The 26,533-nt window shown below is 35.3% G+C and overlaps 1 protein-coding gene and 1 pseudogene across 1 annotated transcript; both read left to right on the forward strand.

Annotated features, from left to right (window-relative positions):
* Positions 1-364: 364 nt before the first annotated feature.
* LOC133881513 (squamosa promoter-binding-like protein 7) lies at positions 365-11,604 on the forward strand. Its single transcript, XM_062320453.1, has 10 exons — positions 365-1,152; positions 1,621-1,793; positions 1,940-2,166; positions 2,267-2,341; positions 2,448-2,555; positions 4,041-4,158; positions 6,477-6,612; positions 7,476-7,638; positions 8,385-8,954; positions 10,947-11,604. The coding sequence occupies exons 1-10, from the start codon at positions 611-613 to the stop codon at positions 11,244-11,246; spliced, it is 2,412 nt and encodes an 803-aa protein (XP_062176437.1). The 5' UTR covers positions 365-610; the 3' UTR covers positions 11,247-11,604.
* Positions 11,605-19,037: 7,433 nt separating this feature from the next.
* LOC133860157 (ankyrin repeat-containing protein At5g02620-like) lies at positions 19,038-24,755 on the forward strand (annotated as a pseudogene).
* The last annotated feature ends 1,778 nt before the right edge of the window (positions 24,756-26,533 follow it).

Raw genomic sequence — 26,533 nt, forward strand, 5'->3', positions numbered from 1 at the left:
GAGCACACCTACTTACAAAAAAAAAAGAAAAAAAAGAAAAAGAGAAAAAAGCGCACGCCACCTGTTGGCTATTGCCACCAAATTTCCTCGGATGCTCTTCCAATCAATTGTGAATTGTGAATTGTCTGACTTCGACTCCCCAAAAAATCCAGTATTATTACTTTATATATAATAATAAAAAAAATCCAGTTTTATTGGAGCCATTTCATATCATCGTCCCGTTGACAACGATCTCCCAGACTCCCACCCCCCAACTTTCCTGCACACGTAACCACCTTACGCTAACCAAAAGCCGCGTGTTCTCTACGGCGCGTGGTATAGCACCCTCACACAAACTATTCATGTCGCCACAATTACCTCATTTTTTTCCTCAACAAGAACCCCCGTCTGAAGTTCCGAACTGGCCTGGTCACAAAGAGAAAAAACGAAACCCAGTCTAGACTTACAAGTCTCCACTACACCAACCGACCAACCAACCCAACCAACCTAACCGACCGGCCCAGCTGGCTGACCCACGGCTTTACCTTCTTTTCTCCGCCAAACTACAACTCCAACCACCGCCACCTCACCAACGCCTTTTGAATTTAGCGTGAGGGGGGTTCAGTGAATTATGGAATCCCCGCCACTCGCAGAGCCACAATCGCCACAACCTAGGGTTTCGGAGGACATGGAGGCGGTGCACACACCGGTGACGGAAGAGGACCTCTCCTCGGATCTCTGGGACTTCGGGGCCCTCCTGGACTTCACCGTAGACGAGCACTTCTCTATCTCCCTAGACCCCGATCACCCACCACCGCCTATAGCTCACGAGCCTCTTGAGCCTCCACAGGAGGAGGATCCGGGCGGTCCGGATTCCAACCGGATTCGAAAAAGGGATCCGAGGCTGATCTGCTCCAATTTCCTGGCGGGTCGGATCCCGTGCGCGTGCCCGGAGCTGGACGAGAAGATGGAGGCCGTGTCCCGGAAGAAGCGGGCCCGGACCACGACCCGGACGGCTCGGGGCTTGGCGCAGTGCCAGGTCCCCGGGTGCGAGGCCGATATCAGCGAACTCAAAGGGTATCACCGCCGGCACAGGGTCTGCCTGCGATGCGCGCACGCGAGCGCGGTCGTTCTCGAAGGAGAGACCAAGAGATATTGCCAGCAGTGTGGCAAGTAAGCTCGATTCTACGTGTTCTCTGAAATTTCAGATGGATTCTATGAGTCAAACCTGTGACTTTCTTTCTTCTTTATTTGTTAGAGTTTGTTTTGACGGAGTTAGATGCAAGAGTTGTGTTTAATGCGGCTTCAAGTTCGTTTTGGAAGTGAATCTTAGATTATAGTTATTAATTTGTCACTTTTATAGGCATTAGATGCACATTTATGGTCTGGTTCCTGCTTATGAAAGGGGTTGTGAACTTCGATGACGGTTTGTGCGTTTGTGTGAACTTGTGCATGTATATCGGAGCTATTTGAATCCAAGGTCAATTGTTTTAGTTGCTTATTTTTGAGTTGTGATGCTGCTTAAAGTGTTGTTTAATCGAGGAGATGCGAATGTGATTCACAAGTGAAACTTGTGTGAGATTCATTGGTTTTGTGTTTTTGGTGATGATACTTTCTGATTGGGTATGAAATGTATGCCAGGTTTCATGTGATATCGGATTTTGATGAAGGTAAACGTAGTTGTCGAAGAAAATTAGAGCGCCACAACAATAGACGGCGAAGAAAACCTGGTGATTCTAGAGCTGTAGTGTATAGTGAATCTCAAGGGGTTGTGCAGAACAAAGACGTCTCTTGTGATGGGGAAGCAGTACAAGGTATCGTAAATTTGAATGGATGGTACTAATTTTTGTATATGTGATGGACAGAGTATTTGTATCCATTTGTGGAGACTGAGCAGAGAAATTGCATATACCTCCTCGATAAAATGCTCACGGCTCTTATATATTTGTCTATGGTATAGATGGTTTATGCTTGAGCAGCCCAATAGCTGAAACGGAAGCAGTCTTGGAGTCTGAAGATGGACAAGTTACTACACTCTGCTCAGATCCTGGTTCCCAGAATATCCCTAGTGATACTGTTGCATCTTTAGCAGCCTCTGGCGAAACCCGAATGGATGGAGGAAAAGCTAATTCCAAAGGTTCTCCCTCTCCATTGTACCATGACAACAAGACTGCTTACTCATCTATGGTGGGTCTCCGCTGAATGTTATGGTAGCTGCATTGCCATTTTTCTTTTGTTCAAGTGATGAGATATCCTGGAGATATACTGATTCCGTATATGAATGTAGTGTCCAACAGGTCGGATCTCTTTCAAGCTTTATGATTGGAACCCAGCAGAATTCCCCAGAAGACTACGGCACCAAGTATTTAAAGCATTATTATGACAGTTTAGTAATTAAGAAGATAACAGTTCTGTTTGTGGTCAGATATGTGGGGAATTTATTAACATCTGTTCAAATGTATTTGCAGATATTCCAATGGTTGGCCAGTATGCCAGTTGAGTTAGAGGGGTATATTCGCCCTGGATGTACAATATTAACTGTCTTCATTACGATGCCAAAATTTATGTGGGCGAAGGTAGTGAATTACTGGATGTTTTTATTTATTTTTATTTTTTATTTTATGATCGTTTTTACAGTTATGATGAGGTAGCGTTGTTGACTAGACACATTTCTGTCACAGTTCCATATATTTATTCTGCTTGTTCATGTTGTCACTGGAGAATACAAGATAGATTACACTTGGTGTGATGCATTTGTCATAGACTATTCTGTGAGGTGATCATTAACTAATGAATCAAGAACATATAACTTTACACATTTTTCATAGACTGTCTTGTTAGGTACTCATTAATTAATGAAGATATAACTTTATATTTAATTTTCTTATTTGGACTCTCTGCATATGTTTTAACCATTAAAGCAGATACATATATTCATATACATTTTCTAATGGGTCATAAAATTCTGTCTGTTCTGTCAGTATGTTGCCCTTTATACACAGATTTACTTGTAAACCTTGAATTTCAACATTCCCAAACTGCCATATCTGTGGTAAAATATTTCTTAGCCTGAATAGTTGGTTCTGACATTTAAAGATTTTTCTGCAGGTAAGATTTAGATACAATTTTCTCCAAATTTAAGTAGATTGGCAAGGCCAATTTCTGAAGACATTGCTATAGTATGAACATGATTATGACTTTGATGGTTTGATCAATAGTTTATCTTCTACTGAATTCAGGGGCCTCATTCCCATTAGGATTCGGCTGACTTCATCTAATTTTGTGTTCAGTTATAAAGCCCAGATTTTTATTTGAATTGATTTGTGTGTACACGGTGATTGTGATAAACACACCTTGATACCCACAATCATATCCACACAGAGAGTTTTGTGAACGTTTGATCTTTGATCTCTCATCCTTATAGCTCGATCTTCTGTAAATAGTTTTGGTTTATGTTCTCCTGCTTGTCCTTCTTCCCTCTCCCCAAAGAAAAAAGAATCTTTCAAGTTTGAAGCTCTATCATTGCTCAAATTTATCAATTGTCATTTGGGGACTAACTTATGGTCCCGTTTACTTCTTAAACCAAACGTGCTGCTACCATTTTTTCTCATCAGCTTGACCATTAAAATGGGAGGCTTGATTTTGTCATGCACAATTCTTAAATGTTCTTTATATCATTTTTTGATATTACAGTATGATATGTCGTGTACTCATCCATCTTATGAAAATTCATATCCAACACAAAATAACATTATCAGGTGCCTTTTTCATTTATTGCTAGGGAAATATATTTCCTTCATCATGTGAAAACTAAATGTCTCATGCTACATGGATAAGGAAATTTATGTGCCCTATAATTGTTTGTAGTATTTAATTTTATTTGATCAATAAAAGTTTCTGTTCACAAGTTATATCAAGTACACTAACAGGACAATTTTGGTCAAGCTGTCACAAATTATTTCTACTTGTCTGTATAATTCTGTTCTTTTTCCATTAGACATTCCAATTATCAGCAAAATTTTATAAGATTAGAGCTAATGTTTCTTTAATGCATCCAACAGTTACTTGAAGATCCCATATCATATCTCAATGACTTTGTTGCCGCCCCTGGAAGAATGCTATCTGGAAGAGGCACAATACTCGTTTTTGTCAACGACATGATTTTTCGGGTTATGAAAGGTAAGTTGGAGCATATCATATCTCAATAACTTTGTTGTTGCCCCTGTGATGGATGAGGACCTGAGTTTCTAATTTTGACATGACAATGAAGGATTTGATATTTGACCATATGACAATTAAGTCCTTCCATCAAATTTTTCCTCATATTTCTAATGGTTGAAGTGCTAGCTGCCATCTTTTCCATGTAAGACCAATAAAATTGCATCACGTGTATTAAAACGAAATCATGCTATGTATGCCTGTAAATAATAATAAAAAACAAAAAAAAAAAGATGAAAAGAAAAGAAGAGAAGGGCGGAGGGGTGGCCACACGAGCCAGAATCGGATCCTCTCCATTTCAAATGAAATGGAGAAGAGCCGGTACATGGTTAGGATTTCTTTTAAAAAGATCGAAGGTGTAAAAACTGCCACGTCATCAAGCTACTGCTAACGACATCTAAAACTTTAATGTCAAATCCCTTGTTCCATTGCTCAGAAAAATAAAATAAAAAAATCCCTTCTATTCAAAGTTTCAAACCTAAATCCCCTCTTCCATACCCACTTCAACCGGCAGCCCTTTGTCCATGTTGGGTTGCTCCACCACCACCCCCTCTGTTGCTGGCTTTTGGTGTTCCTCGGCAATGATCAAAGAACAAGGAAGAAGGCTCTCTTTGTGTAAACTAGAAAAGTTAAGGGCTTAGAGATGAAAAATAATGAAATAAGGAAGCTTCTCCAAAAGAAAGAAAAGCTGTAGATTAAAAAGAATGTCAAAAGACAGGTCACCCCCTCTTTTCCTTCTGGCACTTGCAAAGAGAGATAAATGGCGAGAGAGAGTTTTAGGGTTGGGTTTTTGTTTTGGTCCCTCCAGATATAGATCGAGAGAGGAATCGTGAGAGAGAGAGAAATGCAAACAAAGAAGAAGCAGACTGTTTCTCTGTCGAGGAAGAAGCGATTTGATGTTAAAGTTTTAAATGCTGTTAGTATTTGCTTGATAACGTGGTAATTTTTACGCCTTGGATCTTTTTAAATATATCTGGACCGTCAACTGGCTCTTCTCCATTTCAAATGAAATGGAGAGGATCCGATTCCGCCCGAGCCACCCCTTCTGCTGGGAGGTGGCTGTGCAAGCGTCCCTCCACCTTTTTTTTCAGCCTTTTTTTTTTAATATAAAAAAAAAAAATTAATGGCATACGTGACATGATGACATCGCTTTTGATACGTGTGGCGAGATTTTATTGGTCTTACGTGGAGAAGATGTCAGCTGGCTGGCACTTCAATCTTTAAAAACTTGACGGAAAATTAACAGAATGGTCTATTTGTCACATGGTCAAAACTTATATCCTTAATTGTCAAAAATAGAAACTCAGGTCCTTATATCACAAGTCCAAAACTCACGGGGGTATGGGGCAATCTCTCTCTCTCTCTCTCAACTACTCATGGGCTCCTTCTTTCCTTTCTCTTTCATTTGCTTGCTTTCCCGTCTTGAATGACTCACAGAAGGCCATAAAAGTTGAGCTCTACACATGATTTCGCTAACCTAGCCAATTCTATTTTTCTTTCCTAGTTCTATTTTTAGGTGCAAATGGATTGAGGACTCGTTTATGTCTTCTTCTTCCTAGTTCCTTCTGGTGTGAGGTTGGCAGCCATCATCATTAGTGCATTTTGTTAAATGATGCACTCTAGACATTGGATGGAAGACTGACTTTTGATTTTCATGATTCAACTGGTTGTGTTGCATTGACTTGGTGCATGTTTCATGTATGGGATGTATTGGCATGTAATTGATGTATCTCTAAATTTAAGAATGTTTAGAAATGGTTGATTCATTTGAGGCTCCGCTTGTTTTGATGTAAAATATTTTGGAAAATGTTTTCTGCATTTGCCAGTGTTTGATGGAATCAAATATTGTTGGTCAAAGGGGAAGTTTATTGTGGTCGACAGAAATTTATACCTAAAGAGGCTGAAAACAGCTCACCTTTACTGATGCCTTTGTCATTTTTTTCTGGACCAAGCCTATGACCCTTCCCACCTCCCTCTCTCCCTCTCCCTCCTGCCCCTCGTGCTGCCGACACCAACCCCCTCCTCCATTTCACCACACCACCACCTTCCTCCCCCCTTAACTCCTGTGGCCACCACCACCACCATCCCTACCCTCACTCCTTTGCGCTGCCACCACCACCTCCTACCTCCCTCCACACTGCCAACTCCCCAACCTCTCCCATACTTTGCCCCCCAACCACTGTTCTTCAGTTTCTATATGGATTGATATGTTACAATTTGTTTGACGTTTTCAATATTTTCACCCTTTTAACATGAATTGAACATCTTAATGGGTATAGGTGAAACTTCTGTGATGAAAGTTAAGGTGAAGGTGCAAGCCCCAAGGATTCACTATGTTCATCCTATATGTTTTGAGGCTGGCAAGCCCCTGGAGTTTGTTGCTTGTGGAAGTAATTTGCTACAATCTAAATTTCGGTATGGCATTGGCAGCAGGGGGCTTTATATTTTATCCTAATTATTTATTTGCTCAATGGTTCATTGCTGTATTCGTTAATGGACAATTAGTATGGATAAATCTTTTCTTTCGGCGCTGGGGCATGGGATGTTTTCCATCTAGCCTCTCTGTCCCATAATGAGTGTTCTCAGTTGCTGAATGCACAATTTTTAAGGAAAATAAGCCATTTTAGACTTAACTTTCCAAATTTGCCCTTTTGCCAGTAGCAAAAAAAATAGATGTGATCCGCATCTCTTAAATATGTCAGGCCCAAGATGTGTATCTCCATGCTAATTTATGTACTTTTATACTTTTTTTGGAAGTGTTCCTATGAGTAAGAAAAAAATTATTGAACTCCTAAAGACAGACATGTTCGCTACAACTACAGGCTGAGGAATGAACAAGCCTAGCCTTCAAGTTCATTTAACAAATGATCCTGAGCCTGGGTTGTGTTGATCAGTTACAACCGAGACTTCAAGCTCAGCTTGAGATTAAGTTAAAACCATAGCTTTTTCTATATTATGGAGCCTGGCGAGCTGCCTAACAAGTGACCCTGAGCTGCTTAGCACATCTGCAGCTTCTAGTACAATTGGAAGAACATAATAAGTGATGCTCTTTGGACTCACTTTTTGATGTCATCCCTCTGTGTTTATTCGGTGTCATTTAGTTTTAACTTGCCATAATATGTATATATTTTAGTGGTAGTTGGTTTCCTTAACACTTGGGGTGATATTCTTGTTTAACTATTTGATTCACTTATTTTTTGTACTTCTATTCCTAACTGTAAAATGTATTTATTTAATAGAACATTGAATTTTGAGGCTTAAGGAGGTTTTGGTGTCAGGTTTCTTGTATCTTTTGCTGGAAAGTATCTTGCGCATGATTATTGTGTTGCGTCTCTGCATGGTAAGACTGAGGGGGATACTGCTTCTAGTTGTAACCATCAGATGTACAAGATATATGTTCCACAGACTGAACCAGCTCTTTTTGGCCCTGCCTTTGTTGAGGTAGGTGTTCTGGTTAACTTTTAGATTATTCCTTCCCCCCCTTTTGTCTGTATCTCATTTTATACAGATTGTCTTGTCCATACTGACATACTTTCGCGAAGACACATTTGATGTTTCATTAAGACTTGATAACACAAAAGTTGGTTTTTTCTTGCATTGTTTGTAACAAAAGTTACCGCCATGAAACTCCTTATCAAAGAAACTATCATTCTGGAGCATAGCAATTGTATATATGGTCCCGTCTGTATACTTTTACTGGATGTGTTATTTCTTGGATATATTCATGTGGTCGTATATTTTTAATTTTGAAAATGCTTTGGTTTTTCATGGGGTATATGTGAGTGATGTTTTGTGCATGTTGTGTAATCTTGTTATGGCATATGGAATTGTCTTAGTGTACACATGATTTGCTAGAAATCATCTCTCTCTGCATGGCGCTACTTAGAATAAATGCTTTGTGGAATTGCTTCTGCATCTGTAGTTAATTCGATGGTGAGGATTATTCTTGTCTTGGGACTTGGTACCAGCATTAACTATTTTGCACTATCACTTCCTGGTTGTTGTGGTAGCATCAGTACATGATTGTTGATCACCATAATCTGCAAATAAATGTAATAAACAGTTACAGAAAATGGTAGATTTATATTATTACAGATAAATTTTGTTGTCTACATGAACACTGCAAATCGTGATGGAATTTTCTTTTTAACTGGTAACATTTTTCTTTCCATAAATCTATTTTGTAGGTTGAGAATGAGTCTGGCTTATCGAACTTCATTCCAATACTAATCGGTGACAAAGACATTTGTGCTGAAATGGATATATTACAGCAGAGATTTTATGCATCTCATTTTCTGAAAGGATCAGAGATTCCAGATATTGGTTCTCTGTCAGACTCATTTGAGATTTCTGCAATGAGACGGTCAACGTTTTCTGAATTTCTTTTAGACGTAGCATGGTTACTTAAGGAGCCTGCATCAGAAAATTTTCAACAGTCTATCACTGCTTCACAGATTCAAAGATTTAATAGTCTTTTGAACTTTCTGATATGCTATGACTCGACCACGATTTTGCATAAACTGTTAGAGAAACTAAAGATTGTGATAAGCGACATGAAATTTAACAGCACGGTTAATGGCAGTGATGCTGATTTGAGTTTACTACAGAAACACATTGACATTGCGAGATGTATTCTTCATAAGAAATATAATAAAAGTGAAAGTTCAGTGCTGAAATCAGGATCTGCGTCAAGAGGGAATTCTGTTTCTGAAAGCTGCTCTCAAGATAATGTGCTCTCGGTTCCAATCAACAGCCAGGTGAGGACTAAACTTTTTTTTCTACCTCAGCTTTTGTTGATTGTGAATCTGGTTTGCAAGTTCAAGATTGAGGAGCTTATCTAATCTTCTTCATTTATTTTTCTTTGTTTATATATTTACTTGTTAATGCATGAACACCCACTGTTGTTTCATGGCATTTTATCCCTGACTATTTGGGTTTTCAATTTTTCCAGTCACACTCCTTGTGATTCTTGATTGTTTTAATCTGCTTCTTCTGTCTTAACAACCGTTACTCACTTGAACATAACATGTTATGGACTAATAAAATCATGTCACCTGTTAAAGTATTTATCTTTTTCTTTTTCTTTTTAGCACTATCTCATTATTTTAATTTATTAACATTTTAATGAAAAAAAATATAAGGAAAAAAAGAGAATTGGTGAAGACCGGCCTAGTAAATGCCACTGGTAGGGTAATTGATGCTAACTGGTGGTGGTGGAACTACCTTGACTGTACGAACAGGGAAAATCTCTTTGGCGAAACTCCATGCAACACAACACTACATAAAATCATCCAATGTGTCCTTATGGCAACAAATACTCTGCCCAAAAACCAGCTTCCTCCCTCTCTCTAAACATAAACATCCAAACTCAAATATGAAGCATTAGAGAAAGGCTTTGACAAGTGCTGGTGAAATCACCGACATAAAGTTCTCTGAGCCAAAAGTGGCAAAGCATCTCCTCAAAAAGCCCTTGCCCTTCTAACCTTTGTACTCTTGTCTTGCTACGACCAAAATTCTCGTTCTGATTTCTCAAACCACTGGTCATGTTTAACTGATTTTCCTCCCATTGCAATCTTCCTCTTTATCTCCAGGCCATATAGAAAGAGAATTGGGCTGTCTGTTGTTGACAGCAAGCCAATGGGGATGGGGTAAGGGGTAAGGGGCTGGTCCTCTGGCAGCGCGTTCTCTGGAGGTTCTCTCTCTAACCCCTTCCCTCTCTTTCAAACCCTTGTTATTTTTATTTTTTTTTAATATTCTCTATATTAATAAGATGTGAAAGTTTATTAGCTTGACTTGTGGAGTGATTTTATTGGTCCTTAAGTTCATGAGTAATGACTCTTACCAATATATGGACGGAATTAAGGACCTGATTAGAACAATCAGAAATGACTAGGGATGTGAATAAAAAAATTGAAATCAAAGGGATTGCAATAAAATACCATCAAACCACAAGGGCTGTATAAAAATTACAGCAGTGTGGTTAATAACTGGCTCAAATGGCACCTCCTTCCCCTTTAAGAACAGGTAGGAGGGTGAAGTTTGTATAACACTCATTGGGCGCATAACTTACCAACAAAAAATGTCACAATAGTGCGGTGACACATCTAGTAAACGAACATGTTAGTTTGGCATTTTTGATAGATGTTTTGATCTTGGGGAAAGGAAAAGGCATGGCCAATATGCTGCTTTATTTATGTATAAGAAGTAACCTTACAAGAAGCATAAGAAGTAAGAAGTAACCTTGTGGTATTAGTATAAGAAGTAACCTTAAAAGTCTCGGTTTATGTATGTTATCCGTCAGTATAAATATGCTGCTTTATTTTTTTTTTTTTGGCAATTTCCTTAAATGTTGAGCCTTTCTGGGACCAATAGCTTTTTTTTTTTAAATTCACTATTTCTGACTAGTTTAAGCTTTTTGGATAATTGGTGATTTAACATGGTATCAGAGCAGAGGTCTTAAATTTAAACCCTAACTCTGCAGTTTACCCAATTTCAGCTAAATATGATTGCAGCACATATGCTGTTGATCTTACGATATGCGTGTGTGTGTGTGTGTATATATATTGCTGTGGAAACCATTTTAAATCTCTTATTCTTGGCAAGAGATCTACAATCTATTTACGTATTAGAGCTTTCTAGTTATCTCATTTCACGATATCAGAAAACTTGAGATATCGTTCTATAATATCTGCTTTTCAGACCGGCATGTATTTATTTGCTCAAACAATTAATTGATATTTCATTTGCAGGATACGGGGATAAAATCAAATTCTAAGTTAGAAGAAGTGACATGCTCAACTTGTAGTGATAGAAGTGAAACTGTTCCCCTGTTGAATAGAGAGGTTATCATGAATGTTAACCATGTAAAGGAATGGCCAAGAAAGTCGTGTGGTGGCATTGTTTCTAGGACAATCTTCAGCTCTCGCCCTAGCGTATTTCTGATCTCCATTGCCACGGTTTGTCTAGGGATATGCGCCGTTCTTCTCCATCCTCACAAGGTTAGCGAATTTGCAGTATCCATTCGCAGATGTTTGTTTGACAGAATCTAGCAGTGGATTGAGCCAAAAAGAAAAGCGCTGCCGTTCATCTGTAAGTAATTATTGTACACCAACTCTAGATTAAGAAAAGCTGTTTAAAGCGTTGGCTTGTGATTGTACTCAACTCATTGCTTGAATTGGAAGCTTGATATTGGAGTGCTAATTGCCACTGCTGCATTGGTTAAAAATCCTTATCCTTTGCAAGGGCGGATTGGGGGTGGGAGACAGTGGGGTCAATTATGCCCTTTGAGAGTGAAGAAAGTTGGGAATAATGTAACATGTATCTTTCTTTTTTTTTTTTGATGGTTGCGAGCTAATGTGTAACATGTATCTAATAGTTAATTTATAGTTTTGAAATTCTTTTAGATTATCTTTCTGGTGCAATTTTGAATAGTTTAGTTATCAGTTCAATTTTTAATATATTGTAATGTTCAAATTTTGTTCTCCGACAATTCTTAGACTACTTATAATCGGGTTATATTAAACTAGTAAACATAGTTCGGATTTATTCTAAAGAAAGAACTTAAAAGGGTAAGTGTAAATGTCTAAGTAAACCTTTTCTTTTTTTCCCCTTAAAACGATTAATATCTCTCTCTCTCTCTCTCTCTCTCTCTCTCTCTCTCTCTTTTCTTCTTTTTTATTTTTTTATTTTATTTTTTATTTTTTAGGCAATATATGGGAAGAAGGATTACATGAACATATCCGGATTAAAAAGGGTTTTGGGTGGTCGACTTTGGTGGAAACCCAAAATAAGTGGGTGATGTAGGTTTATAAAGAGAGACTAACCCCCCAATGTCGAATCAGGTTTCCAAGGGTCGAGGAATAGATGATGGACTCTAACGTTCCAAGAAGAGCTATCCAAGTATTTTTATCAAAACGCTCTGTTTTCTTTCCCGAAGACAACCAAAGAATCCCCCATGGCTGCCAAGGAAGAGGAAGGGAAACCCACTCCCTCCTCCCCCTTACCCTCTTCTGCTCTCCTCCTTCTCTTCCCTCCCTTTCTCGCCTCTCTTGAGGCTTGAACTATCTCTTCGGAAGCCCTATCTATCTCTTTTGAGGTCTTATCCATCGCCTTTGCCAATTTATTGCTTTACACCAACTCTGTCGGGCCCTCTTCCACTGCCAACCGCTTAGATTCGCCGTTTCCATCCGCGGATCAGCCACTTCTTTTAAGTTTTTGGTTTTGTGGTTTTCAAACTCAGGTCTGTTAACTTCAAGAAGTTCTACCCTTAGACACGTCACTACATCTTGCCTCCTGTCGCCTCCTCTGCTCTCTTCTACCACTGCTATGGATCTCCTACACTGGTTTTCTCTCTTCCGGCCATTTTGTGCCGAAGCATGACCACCACGCGTCGGAGCGCGTCTTCCATGCGCCGATGCATGGTATCAAAGAAAGCAGCCTCAATGCTGGTCTTGCTGTGTTGCTTCTGTTTTTTTTTTCCTGGGTTTTTTGTTGTAGTATTGTTGTTCTTAAATTTTTGTATTTCTTTTTGTTTCCCTCTGTTGGCTCCAATTTTACATTCATCATTGTTTTCTCTAGTGTGGTGGTTTCCCTTAAGATACGCTGCTACGGTTGTTTCTTTGCTAGGTTACAATTTGGATTATTGGACCTTTCGAGGTTTGTAGCACTTCTTGTGCATTTTGGCTATGCTATTCCCGATGTGCATCGTCAAAGTGCCTTAATTGGCTCGTGCTAAAAATTTATAGGGCCGAGTCATTCATTTGATGCATTCCTTTGTATTTTTTGTTTACTTGCACTGATAAGGTTATTTCTTAGCTCTTTGTTGAGTTGCTCGGCCCTTTGTTGTTCTTTATTGAAATTCCTTTGTTGATGTACTTCAAAAAAAAAAAAAAAAAAAAAAAAAACCCTAGGAATTTCTTGAGGGGTTTAAAAGGTGAACAGAAAACTATTAGGTTCCACATCTTCAATTATGAGAGTTGTGAGGAACCTCCAAGCATGTTGCATGGTAGCCTTAACAGTGGATTTTGGTATGGGTTCAAGGGATATGATTTTGCCTTATATCGTTTTTAACCAAAATCCATTAAGCACAAAAGATATTTCTCTAAATAATGCTAACACCGGTGGAAATTGATATGCTACTCACCAAAACATATTAAGCAAAAGCAATCGACAATTGATTTTGCTTTACACACGACCCCATATTTTTATTTTTTATTTTATTTTATAAAAAAATTTGTAGGGGTGGCTGAAGATTTTCTTCTTAGAACAAATAATAAAGCTGTCAAAGATCTCTTTACTAATAAAAGGAATATTATTGAAGGAAGAAGATTAAAATGGTATAATACTAATTCAAATTATTCCTTTGAAGTTGAATTTATTAAAGATAGTAATAATTTTATTGCAGACTATCTTATCAGGTACCATTGTGAAGAACTGCTAAACATGCAGTCAAACAATATTAATTTTTATGCAAGAATCCATATTCTTAAACAATGAGATGGATATCTATATATAGCCAAAAAAAAAGCTCCAAAAGCAGCTAACGATCGAGCACCTAAACAAGGTGTATGTTGCGTTCAAAGGATTCCAACCAGGAATATTTACATCATGGAGATAATGGAAATTAATGGCTTTAAAGGTGCCCGTTAATACAAGACTTACAATAGGTTGGAGGAAGCTAAACAAGCTTTCTTTAACGGAACTGGATCCTCTCCGGTTGAGAGGAACTGGTTTCTGCATAACTAACTGTCTCTTCTCCGGTTAAAACTTAACTGGAGAGGATTTTGTTGCTTCTTTAACACTACGGAATTGACTAAACCCTCTAAGTGAGAGCCTAACATTCCACTCTTGAAAAGTCTAAACAAGACTATTTGAAAATTAAATATATTTATAATTCTAGAATCCTCAGAGACGTGTACAATGAACTCAATGGTGTTTGGAAATCTCAAAATTTAAATAAAAAATGGAGGTTCAGACAATATATGAGTTGTTTGACAGAAAAAATAGCTGACCAAACAGCAAAACTACAAAAATTTGCATCTCTGTATCAATCTTGTCAAATAGACAAATTGGGATGAGCCCAGCTGACATTTTCAAGAAATAAAAATAATTTCCTTTCTCTTTCTAATCTATTAGAAAATGAGCTTTTAGATCCAGAATTTTTAGGGAGGGCATATGTGTATTTTTTCCTAAATTTAATAAACTAAACATTGAATTGAATAAGATACTAAATAACAAAGTGATAAAGATTAGAGAGTAAAAATAGGGGAGTAATGTAAATAACCATATTTTTATCTTTTTAAAGTTGATGTGACTTTTAAAATCATTATTGAATCAAAATCTAATAATAATCTATGTCAAATCCAATAGTAATTTTAAAAGCTACATCAACTTTGGGGGATAAAAAAATGATACAAAGATGGTCCCTCCTCCCCAAGGTTTTATTAAACTGAATTGGGTTTCAACAGTCAATGGCCTGGATGGTTGGATAGGGTTGGGGATTGTGGCTCGTGATTGCCTTGGGAGATTTATGGGGGCTAGAAGCATTCCTTTTCAATTGCAGGTGGCTCCTAAGATGGCTGAGACAATGGTGGCCTATTATGTAGTCCAGTTTTGTCGAGAGGTTGGTTTTTTTGATGTTATTTTTTAGGGTGATGCTAGTCAAGTAGTCCAAGAGATCAATCAGAGTTCACCCAACTACACCATTGCCGGCCATTTTATTGAGAGTATTCAACAAGAAATTATTTTCTTTTGTGCTACAAAGTTTGTTCAAGAGCCTAGAGTTTGTAACATAGAGCTCATGAGTTAGCAAAATAGGCGATACGTAATAAGTTTGAGTGTGTTTGGTTGGAAGAAATTCCACCAAGTATTTTTTCCATTGTTTGAAGGGAGCTTTCCGGCCCCTAGATCTTGTATTGGGTCACTATTTTTCCCATTTTATATGCAAGATGTAGTTTCTGTTAAAAAGAAAAAGAAAAAGAAAAAACCTAATTACTTCAAGAATTTAATCTCTATTTATTGAGCCTTATCCTAACTTTGAACTTCAACTTTCTATTTGTACATCAAGAAAAGAACAAAGAAGAAATCATCATTAAAACAGTCTAACATGCGTGGACACCCACCAAGCTTTAACACCCATTGCCAAGTATTTTCTCAGCCGTTTGATCACAAACTTGGACTTTTACCCAAACTCCATGGCCAATTTAGCCCTCCTATCACGGCGAGACTATACGACGGTTTTTTTTTTTTTTTTTTTTTTTTTTTTTTTTTTTTTAAAAAAAGAAAATTATTAAGGGAAAGGGTTACAACTTAACCAAGAAAGATTGAAGTGAGTAATTATTATTATTATTATTATTATTATTATTATTATTATTATTATTATTATTATTATTTTTGGGTTAATTACGTTTTTGTCTCTTGAGTTTTGAAGGCTTTATTTTTTGCTTTATGTAGTTCATTTCGTATTGTAAATGGTACTTTGTTTATGGCTAAAGATGGAGATGATACATTCGTCCAAAAATTAATGGAAGTCTATGTCAACACCTTTAAGAAGCTAACACGTGTCCAATTCCTAATTAAAAATAAAAAAAATAAAAAAACTGAAAATGATAAAAACTTTAAAAAATTGAAAGCTTTAAAAAATTAAAAAAAAAAAATTGAAAAAAAAAAGAGGGGTAGCTCGAGCCATTCTGATGGCCTTTGTGGTGGTTCAGTCATCCATTCTTGCCAGATGGAGGTGGATCAGTCACCCACTTGACCAAATGAGTGTGTCTGAACCAATTCAAAAGGGTTTGGGGACGGTTTCTCAGGGACAGATTTAGGGGGAGCTGGTATAGACTATGGCCTCCCCTCAATTTTAAAAAAGAAAAAAAAAGGTAAAAAAAAATTATAAAGGTACACTGAATCCCTAGTTTCGACTATCCCATTTTGCCTCTTCTGGTCACCCCATTTGGCCTCTTGGATATATATATATATATATATTAACACTTTCTACAATTGTTATTTATTTTTCTTAGCACATGAATTATTACTTGGTCTTTGTCTCTGTGGTCCATGCTATGCTACAACTCATTAACACTTTCTACAATTGTTGTTTATTTTTCTTAGCACATGAATTATTACTTGGTCTTTGTCTCTGTGGTCCATGCTATGCTACAACTCATTAAGTTGGGTTGAGGCCTGAGCACATCAATAAAGTAGTGGATGACATGAAAATGTACATGAAACACGTGGAAAGAGGAGAAAAAAATAAAAAATAAAAAATCAAGGATCAATTATTATTCAGTGGAATCGGTACAATATGTGGTGGTTAGGTGTCTAGTTGAAGGAGTTTGGGATGAAAACAGATCCTTTCCATTTCACTTGAATTGAAGAGGAGTCGGTCACTTGTTTTATAAGAGGCCAAATTGTTGTTGGTCTCCAGTTGAAGGAGTTTGGGGCGGAAACGGATCCTCCTCATTTCACTTGAATTGGAGACAAGACCGGCTCCTCTCCATTTCAAGTGAAATGGAGAGGAACTTATTCCGTTTGAGACAAGCTAAGGGTGCGATACAAAGTTTTGTCGATGGTACAAATTATGAATAATTACATCATTGGTCCCTGAGGTTAGCCTAAATTACAAATCACTCCCTGTAGTTCAAAAAGTTCATGGAGAGTTCTTGTGGTAAACTATAATTACAAATCAGTCCCTGAACACGTTTTCCATCCACCAAGTTAATAGATTCCGTTAGTCAGTCACGTCACACACAATAGAAAGTCGACATGTGTTCATTACAATAAAAAAAATATAAATAAATAAAACAAAAAAATATATAGTTTTTTAAATATTTTTGTTTTATTTATTTATATTTTTATTAGATTTTGTATTTTGTTTATTGTAATGGACACGTGTCGGCTTCTTATTGGGTGTGACGTGGCTGACTAACAGAATCTGTTAACTTGGCGGATGAAAAACGTTTTCAATGACTGATTTATAATTATAGTTTACTATAAGAACCCTCCATAAACTTTTTAAACTACAATGATTGATTTATAATTTAAGCCAATCTCAGGGACCAATGGTGCAATTATCTATACAAATTATTGGACGTCGTGACACGTAGCACCCGTAGACAATCTTTTTGAACACCACTATCTTACATCTTACGGTCATGGTTGAGTACTCAAGACGTAACCATCTCACTCGCCCCTTATCTGCTTTTTCTAGTGCTTGTTTCTTAATTTTTCCTTCACTTTCGTCTTCTTGTTACACTCTCTCCTCTTTCTCTGATCTCTTCCTCTCACATATTCACCGATCAATCTGAACATATCAACTTGAAGTCGCTTTCACGACGGAAGCCGCGACTGATCACGACTGTCATTGCCACCATGCATATTTGTAGTGAGTTCAACTTGGTAACTTCACCATATCTCGTTGTTTTTACTTTTTTACTCATTGATTATTCCGTTTACTCAGGATGTTTGAGCTTTTTCTCGATCTCATGTTGTTGTTGGCGTTTATCTGTAAAAAATTCATAATGGTTTAGGATGCAGGTTTTAAAGCACTAGCAGCAGCTTTCCTAAATATTATTAATAAAAATACACATGAATCAGATTCCTTTATTGTTTTCTAAACTAAGAAAATACTAAGGGAACCAAAAGTTGTACTTTACATCTATCGAAGCAAAAATAGTTCCCTTGGCATTATTTTAATATAAAAAACTTTATCTTTCCTCTAGCATTTATTTGAAACAATATTTAAATAATTTTTTTTTCTTAACATTTAATTCAATAATATTTAATTGGTATAAGAAAATGATAAGAGAAGCTATTGTGAACTGCATTTAAATAGGGAAATAAAAAGTAGTTTAATTATTTAAATTGATGAAATATTTAAAAGAAGCTGCTAGTGCTCTTAGGAGTTATTTTTGGGTGCCCTGATACAGAGAGTTTGATGCTAGTTCGGATAGGCTGCTGCCTTAGCTTTTGGTGCTGGTGTTAGGCTTTCTATATTATTATGTTCTTTTTCATTAAAATATGTCAAAGGCTCCTAACATACATACTTTGGGTCATCACGAGTTGTCATGAGAGTAAGCTAATGGTACTATTTGGAGTATGTGCTTGGAATTAGATGAGCAAATTATTCGACGTAATTAAGTAATATGAACAATACTTATAGTTTCCTAGCTATAGACAGCCAACAAAAATTTTGTTTTCATCTGATCAATTATGCTATATCTATCTTAGAATATTAATTAAATAATTAAATCAATCATTTTTTTTATTTGTTTAACCTTTTAGGATATTTAGTATGATTTAATATGTTATTAGAGCAAAATGTCCAAAGTTTGAACTTTGTTTATGTTACCCCACCTCTAAGTTTAATTAAAATATTTTACATATTTGGCTTCACTTATTCATGCAGAGTTTGAGCCCACATATTAATTAAATAAAGTGAGAGTTTGAGTTCACATGTGATGATGAGTATTGAAATATTAATTAAATTATTAAATAGATTATTTTTTTATCAACTTAAGTTTTTGTGATAATCGGTAATTTGACCATTTACCTTTACAACAAGGAAATGACATGTTAATTTTCATGCACTTTTCCATTTTAAAATTCCTTGAATTGTTGTTTTGAGTTCCATTAGACCTTATGAATGTGTAATTCATGATATTTTGTTGAAGTGCAGATCAAAGAGTATACGGTGAGGCATAGAAACTATTAAACCAAGGACCATATTGTGTTTAGAAATATTTATAGGAGTCGGTAAAAAGATGGATCCCTCCAGTTCATCTGAATCTCAGGTATTTGTTAGTGCTAATAAGCCCGATCGCGAGCAAACAGAAACAAGCACTTGCATGGATTGTGATTCCTACAATGCTGCAGCAGAAGGCAAAATCAAGGTCTTTAAAGATATCATTGATCAACAGTCTCTTGACCTCCTACTAACCCCAAATAAAAATACAGTCCTCCATATTTACATCACATCCCTCAAATCAACAACCCTCATAGCAGGATCGGAATCAACAACCAACTTTATGGAAGAAATTCTTAAAATGTGTCCCTCATTGTTACTCCATATTTACATGAGATCCCTCAATTCTGGATCCAAATCACCAACTCCCATTGCAGGTTCGGAATCAACAACAACCCTCAATGTAGGATCGGAATCAACAACCAACTTTGTGGAAGAAATTCTTGAAATGTGTTCGCCGTTGTTACAACAAGCCAATGTCAAAGGTGAAACCCCATTGCACATTGCGGCAAGGTACGGGCATGATGACATAGTGGAAGTTCTAATCAAATATTGTGCCCAAACTCTCCATCAAGACCTTGAAGGTGAGATTGAACCAGTAAAGGAAATGCTCAGGACGACTAACAAAGAAAAAGACACGGCTTTGCACGAGGCTGTACGTTATAATCACCTTAAGGTTGTAAAATTGTTGATTGAAAAAGACCCAAATTTTTCATATTCTGCTAATGATGCTGGTGGGACTCCACTTTACATAACTGCCGAGAGAGGATTTGAAGATGTGGTGATCGAAATTTTAGACAAATACAAATCACCAATGCATGGGGCCCCCCTGGTAGGACGGCTTTGCATGCTGCCATAATAAGGAATCATGGAGGTACTACCTACTTATTTTAATGGTTTATTAATTTAGTAACGAGTAATGCAGCTTTAATTCTTTAAAGTTTATTATAATTTTTAAACAAAATTATGTGGTGGACCACGAATAATAATTTCATGAAAATAAGGACGCTTGATATGGGTGGTATGACAATTAACAATCTTCAATTCTTATAAGTTTCTAACTAAATTATAAATTAGATTGAGATTCAATTATGATCATAAAGTAGGACGCCTTTTCAATCTTCTAACAAGTACTCTTGCTTAATTGTGTTGTTACATTTAACATATTTTAATTATTTTAGGTATAACCACAAGAATTCTGGATAAAATTGAAGGTATAAGTAAAATAGCCGACGATGACGGTTGGACTCCGCTTCACTTGGCTACATACTTTGATCATTATAACGTAATAGATTTGTTGTTGGATAAAGATATAGACGTAGTATACATGAAAGACACAAAGGGAAGGACAGCTCTTCATATTGCAGCTCAATGTGGTTGGCTTGGTGTTGTGAAGAGCATTGTATCAAGGTGTCCAGATTTTTGTGAACTGGTTGATAACAGAAGTTGGAATCTACTCCATTTTGCTTTCAAAGGAATTGAAATAACTCCGTTCTTTTAGAGAGGATCATTGAAAATTCGTGTCTTGGCAACCTTTTGAATGAGAAGGATGGCGATGGGGATACACCTTTTCATTACTATTACAATTCTTTGGGATCAGCAAAGAATTTCGTTGGTCACGCTCGAGTCGACAAGATGGCTTTCAACAAAAAAAACCTCACAGCATGGGACATTGCTTTTGCTAATATTGGAAAATTCCCAAAAGAAAAGGTAACGCATAATTTTATTTTGCATTTGATAAAAAAATTTATGCCATTGTATAAAAAAAATAATGCCACATTATTCATAGATGGACACAAAAATGACACAAGAGTCAGCATGAAAACTGTAAAAGTGTAAAGGTTATAAGGTTAAATAATAATGCCATTGTATATTTAAACTTTCATATAAAAAATTATTTCAATAAAAAATGAGATATGTTTCATTTTCTTCTTTTTCTTTCTATCACTGGCTGCAAATATTTTTTTTCTTTTTCTTGTTTTAAATTCCAACTTTCTCTTTAAGCAATTTGAGTGATTTAATTTGATCACGGTTATAATATATATATATATATATATATATATATTTCTTACATGGCATGCGAATTACATGTTGGTCTTAGAAAATAAAAATCTATGAAAACAAATGACAATGTACGTTAATTAGGGGCTATAATAGTTTCTACTTTTTTTATTACTTTTTTATATGTATTAAATAACATGTTTCTGCATATTCTCATTTTCTATAATAACAGTAAGGGTATGGCCTCATTCACTACATGAACATTACAAAAGAATATATATATATATACCACATCAGCAATTAACGTTTTAAAACTCCAATTCAGCAACAAAATTACGATAAATAAGAAAGAAATTAAAATCTGACACATATAATTCAGCAACAAAATTCATACTTTGACAAAAAAAAATAAAAAAAAAAATTGAACGTGAGGCATATGAAAATCAATGGTAAATCATCATTAGAAAATTCAACCTAATAAAAAATCCATATTAACTCCCTTCTGAAATAAAAAATATTATACGATTTCTTTTTCTTACAAGCTATATAAAAAAATTCAAGAAAAATCTACATATCTCTTTCAAACTATTGTCACATTGTTAATGTCCCATCCAAATTATAAAAAAATATCAATATTGTTCCTCTAAATTAAGCTAGCAAAAAGATAGAAATGACATAATTTTTTTTTTTTTAAAAAAAAATATATGTAAATTTTTTAAAATTTTTATGAAGATTACTTTTGTCATTGGGGTAATGTTTTCAATTTTTTGTAGTTTGGGGGAGGACATTGAACATTGACAATAGAATAGTAATTAATGTTTAAAGGGGGTACGTCATATGTGGACTTTTTTTCTCTCCTTAAAATCCCTAATAATACCGATACAAATATTACACAGCAAGAAGAGATTTGGGAGAAATGTTCGTATCGACGACCTCAACGAGTAATAGCTTACGAAGATGATGATACCACAAAACTAGAGGAGTGGAAGAAGAAGGAGACGAGGGACAAAGAGAGGAGATCAATATTGAAGAATGCATCCGAAGCTCATTTGGTAGCAGGTGCACTCATTACAACCGTGACGTTTGCTGTATGTATTACGATGCCTAGGGGATTCGTGGGTAGTGGAGAAGGTTCATCACACCCAGGCTCTGCACTTCTTAGAAAAAATGCTGCTTTCATAGCATTCATTATTACAGATACCATATCCATGGTGTTGTCAAATTCTGCTTTCTTTATCCACCTATTGATGCCATTTCTTTTCAACAAGAATTACGATGAAGAATTCCAAACATATTTCAATGAAGAGCGTCGTGATAGTCTTCTCTATATGGCCTTCAGGTTCATTTTGAGGGCCATGATAGCAATGGTGCTGGCATTTGTGACGGGCACATATGTTGTGTTAGTGCCTTCCTTGGGTCTTGCCATTGCCAATTGTATCATTGGCTTAACCTTTTTCGCTATCCTCTTTTTTTTTTGTTTCGAAAATTTATTCGCTACCCCACTTTGGAAATCCTCCTTTTTTCACTTGGACAAAAAGATTGGAATTAAATATATGTAAAGAGTCATTTTAGGGGAATAACAGGCCAGTGAAAGTTTGTTTAGTTTTCTTTCATTTAATTTAATTTTTTTTCTCCGAATCTTTTAACCATAACTTTGCATATGTGGCATGATGATACACCTGGCAAATTCATACTGGACTTACATGAAGAAATGTCAATTGGCATTTCTACCGTTAAGGCCTCGTTTGGTTTGCGGATTAGACCCATGGAAAGGAATAACTATTCCTACTGAATAGCTATTCCTTTGTTTGGTTGTATATTATTTAAGGGAATAGTTATTCCCACGGAATAGCTATTCCCTTACGAAGAGGAATAGGTATTCCACTCAAAAAGGAGTGGAATACCTATTCCTTTCCTGTGGGAATAAATAAAATTCGTCTTTTGCCCAAAAACTCCAACTCTCTCAACATCCAAGTCTCTTATCCCTCTCTCTCTCTGTTTCTCAACTCAGGGTGTATTTCGATACGAAATTTTGAAAATAAAATATAATTCTAATTCTACTTTTTTCAAAAATAAATCATATTTTATTCAATTTTTTCAAAAACAAATCATATTTTATTCAACTTTTTATAAACAAATCATATTTTATTCAATTTTTTTTATTTTTTATTTTTCTAAAAAGTCAAATCTCAAAATTCGCAAACAGAATAAGAATTTAATTCTGATTTCAAAAATTCATTACTCAAATGCACCATCAATATCTCTCTCCATCTCTGCAATTATATTCTCATCCCCCTCTCTCTGTTTCTCAATCCAACTTAATTTGTTGTGGGTTAGTCTTTTTTTTTTTTTTTTCCTCCTATGATTTAGCCTACAGAATGCACTTAAACGTAGCAAAACGAGTACCTCTTAATATCGAATGTTTGTTGCTGAAAAACAAATAAAAAATAATAAAATAAAAAGGGCATTGCAGATGAATTTTTTTTTTTTTTTTTTTTTTTTTTCATATAAATCATTTTACTTTGTAAGCAAAGAATGAATGTTTGTTGCTGGAAAACAAATAAAAAAGAATAAAATAAAAAGGGCTTTGCAGATGATCTATTTTTTTTTCTTTTTATTTTTTTATGATGGTGATATGATGATTATGTGTGTGTGTGTGTGTTTTTTTTTTTTTTCCTTACAAATCATTTTGTAGCGTAATTGTATATGAAAAAAAAAAAAAAAAAAGCCATGAACTCTATGAAATTAAAAAAAAAAAAAAAAAACAAAACAAAAAAAAAAAAGGTCATAGTATGATTGTTTATGTTTCTAAAATAAAGAAAAAATGTCCTTAAGAATATAAATTATATTTTTATTATAAGGGTGTTTTAGGAAATTTGATTATAATATGATTCCATTCACCAATGTATTGCACTGTACCAAACAAAAAAATACATATGCAATGTTCTATTCCACCGTTACAACCAAACAAAAGAATAGGAATAGTTATTCCATTCCACCTTCATCTATTCCCAGGAATAGTTATTCCTTTTCCTAATGGAATAGACATTCCGCAAACCAAACGAGGCCTTAATTAAAATTTGGACAAAAAACATAACAAAATGACTTATTTGTTACTAAATTTTTTATCCTTTCAAAACTAAGAACATAGGCCCTATTTGTCTTACAATTAAAACTCATGTACTTTTAAGATAATTTCCTCTAGATTTATGGAACGAGCCGAGTTTTGCAACATAATATCTAGAATTAACATTCAATCCAAAAGTTACCTTTCAATATTGAGTTTTGAGAGGAATTAATAAATCTCGCTCATTGTATATTATTTTAAAAATAATAATGAAGAAACAACGATGACAAATAAGAATGGTTATAATAACAATACATACAACAAAACCAAAAACATGTAATTGAGGCATATATCATTATCACACATTGCTACTCCCTCTCCTAGGAGGCTTACACACACACACACAATTATATATGTGTATGGGCTTGTAAAATCTGTTGTTAAAGTCCCCAAGCAACTATCTATGGTAAGACCGGAGATGATAAAAGACTCACAGCAATGATAAGACCGTATCATGAGTTAGAGTCTTACGACATTTATCTATCTATCTACACTAATTAATGAAACTGTATAAAAAAAGTGTTAATAAGACTATGCATATGAATTCATCATACAGCATGTTATAGTATTGTGTATTGTTAGATGAATCATTATATCATTATATTGTGGGATGCAGTTGACTCACTGTTTTTACAGTACGACCACAATCACATGCGAGTTTTTGCAGGAAGAAAGGAAGAACGGAGTTACTAGGATTATTATGCTAGTATTTATGATTAAGGATAAAACCATTTGATATGTAATGATTTTATACGTATTGGTTTAAAACAAATGATTTTGTTATTAGTGCCGCATGTTGCACATATGTTATTGTTTTGAGTGTATTTATTATATTATAACATATGATTCGTATTTTAATACAATGGGTTAATTCGGCCAGCTTTGTTTTGTTATGTTCCCTAATTGTTAAGAAAAAAATATATATTCTGCTGCTAATATTTAACTTTGATAATGTTGTAATGTCACATAAAAATCAAAATTTTTACTTATGCATTTTTTGTAAAAGGCGAGGCATTACATGCTATATATGCAATGAGCATTAATTACTTGAAACATGTAAATATGAATTTATTAGCGTGTGTATATATATATATATTAATCATAAATTTTTTCATATGGTTTACTTGAGATTTTAACCCCTTGTCAAAAGAGTTGGCACTGTTTCATAGGACATGTAGTACAACATCGGTGCCCCAGATATTGCTACATACCATCCATCAAAAGTGGCCCGACCGAGTCTGACCACAAGTAATTCACACCACTAATGGTGTTTGTCCATAATGACAAACATTAATCAAACATGGATGTGTTTGTCACACTATAAACCATTTGTACTAAAGCAACTTTGAATTGTACTTGACCATAGAATAAAGTGCATATACCGTACCGATGCTCGTCATCCATATATGAAGATCCATCGTATATTGTACAATTATCCAAAATACAGTTGTCATAAGCAATTATAATTGTCTTAACAAAAAAGGTAAGACTCATAACATCAATCGTTCAAGTCATCATCACATTTTATTGGAAAACATCGCATTTGCATAATTTAAGAATTTATCCATTTCGTAAGCATTTAATAACCTTGATCGATCATCCACATTCTCGGACATCTTAACTCCACGACACTATAAGTCATGTAGTAGTATTATACATATCCTATTCTGACATCCTTAAACTTACTCATGGTACCCTAATCATGCAACGTAAACCTTAATCCATGCATTAATGCCCTAATTTACATTCTATATCTTTCGTCGATCGTTCGACTAGACCAAAATACATAAATAACCTAAAAATCCTATCCAAATCTATTACCCAACTTAATCACAACTCCTAATAATCCTAGAAGGTCTAACAAACATTATAAACATAGTATAATGTGCAAAACACAAATAAGCTTAATCATTTTCAAAAATATTTCTAACCCCATGACACTATAAGTCATATGGTAGTATTATACATATCCCATTTTGACATCCTTAAACTTACTCATGGTACCCTAATCATGCAACATAAACCTTAATCCATGCATTAATGCCCTAATTTACATTCTATATCTTTCGTCGATCGTTCGACTAGACCAAAATACATAAATAACCTAAAAATCCTATCCAAATCTATTACCCAACTTAATCACAACTCCTAATAATCCTAGAAGGTCTAACAAACATTATAAACATAGTATAATGTGTAAAACACAAATAAGCTTAATCATTTTCAAAAATATTTCTAACCCCACAACACTATAAGTCATATGGTAGTATTATACATATCCCATTTTGACATCCTTAAACTTACTCATGGTATCCTAATCATGCGACATAAACCTTAATCCATGCATTAATGCCCTAATCTACATTCTATATCTTTCGTCGATCGTTCGACTAGACCAAAATACATAAATAACCTAAAAATCCTATCCAAATCTATTACCCAACTTAATCACAACTCCTAATGATCCTAGA

The sequence above is a fragment of the Alnus glutinosa genome, chromosome 1, assembly GCF_958979055.1.
Source record: "Alnus glutinosa chromosome 1, dhAlnGlut1.1, whole genome shotgun sequence".
NCBI classification, from domain to species: Eukaryota; Viridiplantae; Streptophyta; class Magnoliopsida; order Fagales; family Betulaceae; genus Alnus; species Alnus glutinosa.